Source organism: Sinocyclocheilus rhinocerous, unplaced genomic scaffold (assembly GCF_001515625.1).
Source record: "Sinocyclocheilus rhinocerous isolate Xijiao unplaced genomic scaffold, SAMN03320098_v1.1 scaffold1618, whole genome shotgun sequence".
NCBI classification, from domain to species: domain Eukaryota; kingdom Metazoa; phylum Chordata; class Actinopteri; order Cypriniformes; family Cyprinidae; genus Sinocyclocheilus; species Sinocyclocheilus rhinocerous.
Genome location: NW_015647041.1, coordinates 91,848 through 102,980, shown reverse-complemented (window position 1 = coordinate 102,980; position 11,133 = coordinate 91,848). Strand labels below are relative to the sequence as shown.

General features: G+C 42.5%; 1 protein-coding gene across 1 annotated transcript in view; it reads left to right on the top strand.

The window, feature by feature from the left end:
• LOC107708544 (tumor necrosis factor receptor superfamily member 16-like) overlaps positions 1 to 8,710 on the top strand; it is a 45,338-nt gene extending 36,628 nt beyond the window's left edge. Inside the window, exons 4-6 of the mRNA XM_016512808.1 lie at positions 1,004 to 1,226; positions 6,728 to 6,924; positions 8,685 to 8,710. Coding sequence (XP_016368294.1) covers positions 1,004 to 1,226; positions 6,728 to 6,924; positions 8,685 to 8,710 — 446 coding nt within the window. The remainder of the gene's footprint in view (positions 1 to 1,003; positions 1,227 to 6,727; positions 6,925 to 8,684) is intronic.
• Positions 8,711 to 11,133: the final 2,423 nt, after the last annotated feature.

The following is an 11,133-nucleotide window of genomic DNA, read 5'->3' as shown; positions in this document are numbered from 1 at the left end:
CATATCTGCTGATTGGCTTCATCACTCTGTCTCCTCTCCACCAATAAGCTAGTGTGTGATGGGCGTTCTGGCGCAATATGGCTGCCGTGTTGGGTTCTAGGTGGATGCTGCACACTGGTGGTGGTAGAGGAGATTCCCCCCTTCTATGTAAAGCGCTTTGAGTACCCAGAAAAGCGCTGTATAAATGTAAGGAATTATTATTAATTATTATTCTATAAGTAAAAGCCATTTATTTTCACCATAGAGATATTTATTTTGCTTTCTATTAAACTTAAAACTTACTGAATTTATGACTGAAAGTCAATAGCTTTATACTGCACCATCATTTGCTAAGCTTCGCTGGATGAGTAATTTATTATTAACAGTTCTAAGTACTTTTTAATATGGATTTAAACCAAAAGTTTGTAATGTGATATATGTCGGTGTCAAAAACCAAATGAACATAACGAACTATAATGAGGACAGGAACAGGAACATAACCAAATATGGGCACACACGAGGGAAAACAAAACACACAGAACAGTCCTTGGGTGTGACACTTGGAGCCAGTTCAGTTGTTTTTTTTAATTGTATTTTTTTAATTGACTATGGAGAAAATAAATGGGAAAAATACTCCTGGCACAAAGGCCTTTGAAAAAGTGGACGGCCACTATTGTGCTCTATTGGGAGCTGGAAGGAGTTTATGGGGGTTTGTCTTTGTATAAATTATGCATCAAATCAATAGCGAGAGGAAGAAAGATAAAAAGACAAATAGTGCCTTTAGTGGGTGAAAAAGGCCATATTTCATATAACACCATCCAGACAGCCATTGGTCAATTTCACAGCTTCTACTAACGGTCTCATTAGGTTCAGTTCAATATCCAATTTGCATTTTAAATTATATAAATAGTGTGAATTCTATTTAGATACAATAGCAGACTGCAGAAGTTTTTACCGTAAGTTTGCGTCTATGTCCAGTCATTTGCAGCTAATATATGTGTGACTGTCTTTCTCTCTATTCTAGATCCGTTGAGTCCTACCTATCCCACTTTCGCTAGTGAGTCCAGTACGTCTGTCACTGATCCAAATGGTTTGTGGAGCCCCAACCCCGGAGGGGATGCCACCACACCCAAACCTAGCTCCCCTCACTTCATTGGCAGAGGGCTAAATGAGAACCTGATTCCCATCTACTGCCCCATCCTTGCAGCAGTCGTAGTCGGCCTCCTGGCTTACATCATCTTTAAGAGGTGAGCTAAAGAGAGAAAAAATCTTAAAGACATAATAACAGATTGTAATGATTGAGGACAGTAATAGGTGGTGAATAATTCAGGCCTTGTCTTAATTTGGAATTATCAGATTAACCCTTGACCTGGAGAGGATATTCTTTTTCCTGAAAATGCTAGTTAATGTTATCACATTGTTCTGAAATTTAGCGAATTTGCTCACACAGGGTATGACAACCGAAATTGGATAATTTTCATACTTTTTGGGGGATTTCCCCCAACCTTGTTACACTTCTGGTGTTCCCAGTCTAAAATAACCAGCCTACAAAAAATTGCTTTAAAAATCTCTCAGTTTGCCATATTATCACTAAATCTTGGATTCAAAATTTTTTGAGTGAATATTGACTCAATCATCCACAAATTATGATTTTTTTTCATAAAAAATTGGGGTGTATAAGCTCAGATCAGTGTTCCTAAAAGAAATACAAAACCTTTTTTGACCGGAAACACCAAATCAGGAAAAGGATTTTCAGGATTTTAAAAGGTTAAAGGGATAGTTCACCAAAAATGAAAATTAGCCCATGATTTACTCACCCTCAAGGCATCCTAGGTGTATATGACTTTCTTCTTTCAGACGAATCCAATCGGAGTTATATTAAAAAGTTCCCTTTCAGTCGGTCACTTCTGACGTAATGTCGATGGCAGACGAATTGGGAATCTCGCCAGAGAGACCAATCTACTTCGAGTGTAAATTAAACGAGACAATGAACATTGGCATGCGGTGATTGCATCCAGTTGCCGCTGATTGCAGCGCGAGTATAAATAGGCAGCAGGTGCATCGCATACTCAGCTTTTCGCTTCAGAGCCGAGCGGTATCATCGTTATGCTCCTGCCAGGCTTCCCTACTCACGCACCCTCTGCCCAACCATGGAACCAGGTAAGTGTTGCACCGCACACTCAGACCCCGCTTCGGCCCGCCCATGAGCCGCCTGAGCCGGGTCCCTGTGTTCCACCTCTCTGCCAGTATGTCGGTGGTTCCGCTGGTCTCACTTGCAAGGTATCTGGGAGCTCCTTCGGACCATCAGACTCGGCTATGCAATTCAGTTTGCCTGGCGTCCCCCCAAATTCAGAGGTATCCTCTTCACATCAGTAAAGGCAGCCGATGCTCATGTCTTGTGTGTGGAGATCGCAGTCCTACTGGCGAACGACATGATAGAGCCGGTCCCTCCAGTCAATATGAAGACGGGGTTTAACAGCCTCTACTTCATTGTACCCAAGAAAGACGACGGGTTACAACCAATCTTGGACCTGCGTGTCTTGAACCGGGCCCTTCACAGGCTACCATTCAAGATGTTGACACAGAAATGCATCTTCGGGTGCATCCGTCCCCGAGATTGGTTTGCAGCGATCAACCTGAAGGACGTGTACTTTCATGTCTCGATCCTTCCGCGAAACAGACCCTTTCGGTGGTTTGCGTTCGTAGCATATCAATACAAGGTCCTGCCCTTCAGGCTGTCCCTGTCCCCTCGTGTCTTCACGACACGGTCCAGCTGATTTGGAGACGTTTCGGAGTCACTCAGGTAGAGCTGTTTGCCTCTATAGAAACCTCTCACTGCCAGCTATTATAACAGACCTGACTGAGGGAACACTCGGCACGGACGCACTGGCACACAGCTGGCCGCGGCGCCTGCACAAATATGCATTTCCCCCAGTGAACCTTCTTGCACAGACACTGTGCAAAGTCAGGGAGGACGGGGAGCAGGTCTTGCTCGTTGCATCCTACTGGCCCAACCAGACCTGGTTCCCGGAACTGATGCTCCTCGTGACAGCCTCTCTCTGGTGGATTCCTCTGAGGAAGAATCTACATTCTCAGAGACGGGGCACCCTGTGGCACCCACGTCCGGACCTCTGGAAACTCCATGTCTGGTCCCTGGATGGGACGCAGAGGTTCTAGGTTACCTACCCCAAGAGGTAGTGGACACCATTACTTCGGCGCGAGCACCGTCTACGAGACACGTTTACGCCTTGAAGTGGAACCTGTTCGTCGAGTGGTGTTCTTCTCACCGAGAGGACCCCCGGAGATGCCCGATCAGAGTCGTGCTTTCCTTTCTGCAGCAAGGGTTGGAGTGAAGGCTGTCTTCCTCCATCCTTAAAGTCTATGTTGCTGCTATTTCCACCCATCACGACCCCGTGGAGGGGAAGACGGTAGGGAAACACGACCTGGTCATCAGGTTCCTTAGGGGGCGAGAAGGTTCAACCCTCCTCGTTCTCCCTCTATACCCACTTGGGACCTGACTCTGGTGCTCAGAGCACTCCAGCAGGGCCCATTTGAGCCTTTGCAGTCAGTCGAGCTAAAGTTTCTCTCAATGGAAACTCTGCCCCTGGTTGCATTGGCCTCCATCAAGAGGGTAGGGGACCTGCACGCCTTTTTAGTTGACGAATGGTGCCTAGAGTTTGGGCTGGCTGACTCTCAGGTAACTCTGAGACGCTGGCCTGGCTATGTGCACAAGGTTCTTACCACGCCCTTCAGGGATCAGGTAGTGAGCCTGCAAGTGCTGCCCCCCGGAGGAGGCAGACCCAGCTCTAGCTTTGCTCTGTCTCGTCTGCACTTTAAGATTGTACGTAGGCCAGACACAAAGCTACAGAGCAGCTCTTTGTCTCTTACGGAGGCCGGCAGAAGGGGAATGCCGTCTCCAAGCAGAGGATGGCCCACTGGATAGTGGATGTCATCGCCCTGCTTATCAGGCACAAGGCGTGCCCTGCCCGCTCAGGTTGTGAGCTCACTCTACTAGGAGTGTTGCATTCTCCTGGGCGCTGGCTCGTGGCGCTTCGCTGACAGATATTTGTAGAGTGACAGATATTTGCTGGTGACCCCCAACACGTTCGCTAGATTCTATAGCCTTCGTTTTGAGCTGGTATCCTCCTGTGTTCTCACCTCAAATGGGTAGAAGCACTGAGAGGCCCCCGGCTTAGTGTCGGCTTACTATTTCACAAATCGTGATACTTGCTGCAGAGTGTCTGTACTGTAGACCCTGTAGAACTCCTTCATCACCCTCTGCAGCCAAAAGTGGCGGAGCGTCTGGCGCCTGGCCCTCATTTGATGAATCCATGAGAACCGGTAGAGTAGTGACTTAAGTGGATCCCATATGCGTTTTCTTCCACGGTATAGCTTAAGCCGGTGTTTCCCTGGCAGACTTCTCCGCCATCCCTGCAAGGGGGTTATAACCACCTCTAAATCTTCCATATGTACAAAGGCCCTAAGGAGATAATCCATATGCGTAAGTGCCACCTGAAACCTCCTTCAGGAAGGATGGGGCTTCCGCAACGTTCCTGTTCCAAATAGAACTGGTACATTTTCCCAGTGTTATCCAATCTCACTGAGTGGGCAGTGCTAAGACAACAGTGACTGGCCTTTCAGTTGCGAGCCCTGGCCTATACCCAAAGGGGCACAGGAGGCTTGCACAGGACACTGGAAGGGGCAGCATCCGTGGCTCTTTGGTAGGGATTCCTAGTTCGTCGGTCATCGACGTGACATCGAAAGTGACGACTGAAAGGGAACGTCTCTGTTACGTATGTAACCCACGTTACCTGAAGGAGGGAACGGAGATGTCACGTCCTGTTGCCACAGTTCCTGTACCACCGCTGAGCGGCCGGGTCACCGGCTCGGCTCTGAAGCGAAAACCTGAGTATGCGTTGCACCTGCTGCCTATTTATACTCGTACTGCGATCAGCGGCAACTGGATGCAATCATCGCATGCCAATGTGCATTGGCTCGTTTAGTTTACTCTCAAAGTGGATTAGTCTCTCTGACGAGATTTCCAATTCGTTGGTCATCAACATGATGTCTCCGTTCCCTCCTTCAGGGAACGAGGGTTACATACGTAACTGAGAGGTTTGTGTTCAACAGTCCAAAAGAAGTCCAATAAAGTGCATTCATCCATAATAAAAAGTGCCTCACACGGCTCAGGGGGGAGAATAAAGGCCTCCTGTAGCGAATCGATGCGTTCTTGTAAGAAACATATCCATATTTAAAATGTTATAACCACTTTTCTGTAGCTTGCGCTGTCGTACGCGGAAGCTGTTCTGGGCGGATGACATAGGACGTATGCGTAGCGCATGCACCGGTGAGAATATGCTAATCTCGTGAAAACCAACGTTTTTTAATAGGAGCAAAGAAAGCAAAGTTTCCTTACTTTAGCAAAGGAAAACCAGTCTCCTCTTGGCTTATATCGAAATCCTCTAACATTTTTCTTTACAAATCCTCGTTTGTACTTCTAATTCGTGACCGGTGTTTTGTTTTGTTCTCTCCTCTTTGCTTCCGCGTTTCTTACTTCTCACCGGCGCATGCTCTACACATATGCCCTACGTCATCCGCCTGCAATGGCTTCCGCATACGGCAGTTAGAGCAAGCTACAGAAAAGTGGTTATAACTTTTTAAATATGGATATGTTTATTAGAAAAACGCATTGATTCGCTACAGGAGGCCTTTATTTACCCCCCGGAGCCGTGTGAGGCACTTTTTATTATGGATGGATGCGCTTTATTGGACTTCTTTTGGACTGTTGAACAGAAACACCTGCCCACTGCCATTATAAAGTTTGGAAGGGCCAGGACATTTTTAAATATAACTCCGATTGGATTCGTCTAAAGGAGAGAGTCAGATACACTGGCTTGAGGGTGAGTAAATCATGGGCTAATTTTCATTTTTGGGTGAACTATCCCTTTAAACTAAGTCATTTTTAGATGACTGTTTAAAGGGTTACTCCACCCCAAATTGAAAATGTTGTCATTAATCACTTACCCACATGTCGTTCCAAACCCGTAAAAGCTTCGTTCGTCTTCGGAACACAATTTAAGATATTTTGGATGAAAACCGGGAGGCTTGTGACTGTCCCATTGACGGCCAAGTAAATAGCACAGTCAAGGCCCAGAAAAGTATGAAAGACATCGTCAAAATAGTCCATCTGCCATCAGTGGTTCAATCTGAATTTTATGAAGCGACGAGAATACTTTTTGTACGCAAAGAAAACAAAAATAACGACTTTATTCAACAATTTGTCTCCTCCGCGTCAACTGTAGCACCATTTTGGAGAGTATCCACTGAACGTAAACTGCGTACACTGTTCTACTTGTCTGTGTCAGCCGCACCACACTTGTCTGTGTCAGCCGCACCACACACATGGGGGTAAGTGATTAATGACAAAATATTCATTTTGGGGTGGAGTAACCCTTTAAGCTAATTGCAATTACCCACTAACCTATGCACTTTAAATTATTACATTACTGTATGTCATGTTATTTAACTTAATTACTAACTATACATTTAATTTAACTTAAATTATCACAATAAATCTAATTAAATTGAGAAAAATAGTCATAACGACTACATTTCGAACATATTTATGCATATTAAATAAAAAACACTACTATGTGAACATGTTTGTTGTTGAAATTGAAAGCAGCTAATGCTTTACTCTCACTCATTACATTAATTTGTACTGTACATGTGCATCTGTGCCTTCCAGGTGGAACAGCTGCAAGCAGAATAAACAGGCAGCTAATAATCGCGCAGCCACAGCCAATCAGACACCATCTCCAGAGGGAGAGAAGCTGCACAGTGACAGCGGCATCTCAGTGGACAGCCAGAGTCTGCAGGAGCAGCAAGCGCAGACACAGACGCAGGCACAGGCCCACACACAGCTGCATGCAGCAGAGCAGATCGGTAAGATCACCAGTCTAAATAATAAAAAGTTAGTTTCAAACACATTGGCCCCTAATGCAAGCTATTGGTTGAGTCAGTGTCGCTTTGTACTGTGTATTTTACAAATATACTCCCATACCTCTCACTTCTTTTGTGTGTATCTTTAGTATATCTCTCTCCCTGTCCCATCTCCCCATTCTCTCTCATATCTTTCTTTTACTTTAAACTATCTTATACACTTGGCATTTCCATGTAAGACTGGGTGTGGATGACACAACTGACAACGTTTATCATTCAGATCTTAAAAGAAACACACAAGTTGAGAACTGCATAGATATACATGCACAAACCCTGAAAATAAACCAAAGCGGTGCTTTCATACATTCCAGGGAAATCTCTAAATCGCTTGTGTGCTGTTCAATAATATTTAAAAACCACGAGATGGTGGTGATTACAGTTCACTAGTTCCCTCACATAGGACTGACGCCATAGGGACGAGACAGTATTACAGCTCAACAATAAAGTGGGCATGTTGATTCAACCTTCTGCAAAGTGCAGAGATGAATGTTAAACATCTTCACTGGGGACAAACGATCTCAGTTGGAAGAGCATTAAATATATGCATATCACTGGATGAAATTGATTCAGCACAAAAAACGCATTTAAAGGTCCAGTGTAACTTTCGCACCACGGATCCAAAAGGAACTGAAGATAATAACAATTGTTGCAATTGAGATTTCCCAAGCACTATATCCGTCTTGCAATGTTTGGAGAGAGAGAAAAAAAGAAACAGAAAATCCAGCAATGCAAGAGCATAAAATGTCGAAAATGGTGTGCTATAAGTTGTCTTCAACTAAACAGACAAAACAAAATTATCAAATTTATTTATCAATAAGCTTTTGAGGAAGAACTAATCACTGTTTTTTCTTTGTGACTAAGGCCTGGAAATATCACAGAACAGAGAAATGAAAGATCATATTAATGGCATCAGCATAGTCTATTTACAAAGAGAGGTTAGTACATAGAACAGTTTATTAAATATTAAAATGTCAAATACCTATGTTCCGCACAACTGTGTGTGAACCTTTGCAAAGAAACAGGAAAACAAAAACAAGAGTGTCAGAAATTTTTTTTTTTATACGTTTAATGGAATGGGGAAAGTAATGAAAATGGGGGTGCTTTTCTGTCATCATTTACTCACAGTTATATGCTCTAAATTTGTATGACTTTCTTTCTTCAAAAAAGTATTTTGAGAAATGTCCCAGTGGGTTTTTATTTTTTCATATAATGAAAGTCAGTGGTGACCAAAACTGTTTGGAATGAAACGAGGGTGAATAAATGGATTTTCATTTTCGGGTGAACAATCCCTTTAATGTGTAAAATAGCATTTATTTTTTCTTTATTTTGATTTTGGGATGAAATATGATCTGGACATGTTCTTGATGAGTTTTCTGAGTTTCATCCATGTGGCTTTTAGTTCATTTCTATGCAGTTTATCTTCTCATCAACATTGCTTGCTCTCCACTAGCGTCCCACAGTCACAGTGGCAGATGCTGTCAGTCTAAACACACACACACACACGCACACACACACACACACACAGACACACAGACACACACACAGACACACACACACACAATGCAACAATGTCAGCCAGAACAGGTGTGATTATTCCATCAGGTCTTTCTGGCAATCCCTCCTTTATTACTCAAATGTGGCTACTGTAAACACAGAGGCGCCAGTTGTAAACAAATTAGTGCCAAGGGTCTCTCTGTCTATAGCTTCAGTCCTCAATGCCCACACTTAGTGATCAATGTTTTGTGCTTGGGTCTTCCATTACACCATCTGTCTCCTAATACAGTACATCATAAACATTTATTTTTTATTTGATCATTATAAATAATGCTTAGAAGTCTATTTTTTAATTGATGTATCGGTGCACTTTTTGAATAAAATTAACTATGGGGTTTAAAATGACCAAATTTAAAAGCTTTTAGAAGGTTTAAAAAGCCACTGCCACTTTAGCTAATGAAACATCAATGTCAGTTTCATCTTGCATAGCCAGACCTTTATCAAATTGCATCAAGTCCCCATTGCATCTTATTTTGATCAAGAACCGCCTACTTAAACGCAAAGGGTCTGTCTGAATGACAAGTAAATACATCTCATTTTAGTTTTTACATGTTGTTTAAGGACAGGTTTACCTAAAATAGTAAAATCTGCGGAAAATTCAATAGAATCAGATTGAAACGGCAGATTTTTGGATAGCACCTTGTGGTTTTGGTGTGCAAAACACTTTAGATGGTCAGTGAACATGGGCAGTCTGTTTAAGTCTGGAGAAATATGCACTGGCCAGACAGTCTGACAGTAAGACTGGCTCATTAGGAGCTGTTGTATGACAAATCGCAGGATGACTTTAGACGTACTGGCGCGCCAGTGCCTGCGTTTTTTTGATCTACCAACAAGCTGCTAATAAGCATTAGCTACAAATGTTTGCAGCTGCTTCTATGGAATCATTAAAACATCCAGACGACCCACAGTGGGCCTCATTTACGAAATGAACGTACGACAGAAAATTGGGCGTACGGTCATTTCAACGCAAAACTTGGAATTGATCAATATGGACGTGAGCAGTGGCTACGATCAAATCTCACATCTTGTCTCAGCTCGTGTACGCAAGTTTTTGAGTTACCTGAACTTGCGCGCAGCATAGTAAACATGGTGGAGAATTGTAGAATGACAGCATTTTGTTCATTTTTATTTTCCTGACCGTCAAACGAAGCTCATTAGTCTATCGTTAACCAGTAAGATTAGAATGTCTTTTTTTGGGGGTTTTATACAGGGCTTTAGCTTTATATGCGCGAATAGCAGCGTAAACAAGACCACGAGGATTCAATCGTCGCATCATGCACCTGCAGCGCTTCTGTGAAAGAAGAAAAACAGAAATTATGTCTTTAAAAGGAATAAAATAAATAGGATCACACAAAATAAATAATAGGCTATAATATAATTAACGGATTAACAAAAGAAAAAAAAAACACTGCAACAAGTATATAGGCTACGCTCGTTTTTGTGACAGTTCTGACATTTCAGCCATTCATCATCAAACTAAAATGCAGTCAACCGAACATAAAAGTTACACTGTTTATTTCAAAAGGTCTGCTGTAAAGCACCCAAACAAACATTTTTGTGCATGTGAAGGATTTTACACGGATATTAGAACATGAGTGAAGTATAAAGCCATGTTTAGGCTACATAATGAATAATAGTTATGCAAACAAATGTTACAAATATGGCAAAAATGCAACATTTGGATTCTTGTGGTAGGCCTACGAGACAGGCTCGTGAGCCCAATGCCATTTCAGTTTTGCTTGATGTTTGTATGCTGCTTATAATGAATGCCACTATAACCTAATTTGTGTTTTATTTTATAGTTGAATATATAATTTTATAACTACATATTTTTCATTCTTGTTCTGTTATGAATACCGTTAAATTTAAAATATTTGTTGTAGAGTGAGGGGAACTTAATAGGCTGTTTATATTTACCAGTATTTTAATATACCTAAATTACATCAATTAATGTAGCCTAATTGTTTGCAATTACAAGGTTAACGGGTGTTTTTGGAGTAAGATCAATTTCTCTATCATGAAATTACTTCCTCTTTCTGGCCGGGTTTCGTTTCTCCGTGTCGTAAACTCTAGGGGCGAGGGTTCTAAACCAGGGTGTTTTTAGTGGCGTGATATGCAAATGACGATTGTTTTCTGCAGCCACATTTATCAGCGTGCGATCATTCGTACGATGAGATTGGCGGCATACGAACGTTTCATGAATCACACGTGAACTCTGTCGTAAGTTGATTTGTGCGCACAGATCTGCGCTCGTTTCTACGTTAGATTGATAAATGAGGCCCAGTGTGTTCAGAAATATGTGCAGATGTATTTTTTTTTATCTAATAGGGCAAACTTGTTAAAGCACCCAAGAGGCCAGTGAATGTGCTGCAGAATCAGCAGTTCCTGTCTGTACATATCTCTTCATTTTACTCTTAGTTAGAATCACTGGTCTCTGTTGTCTTTTGCTGTCAATTAGGAGTGACAAATAACTTTATTAACTGTTGTAAATGTGCTGTGTCAGTGGTTCAGGAGGAGTTACTAACAAACCGTCAGCAGTTAATGCTAGTATACCAGTGTTTTATTTTTCCCTTCCTCTCTGTCACTCTCTAGCAGCTC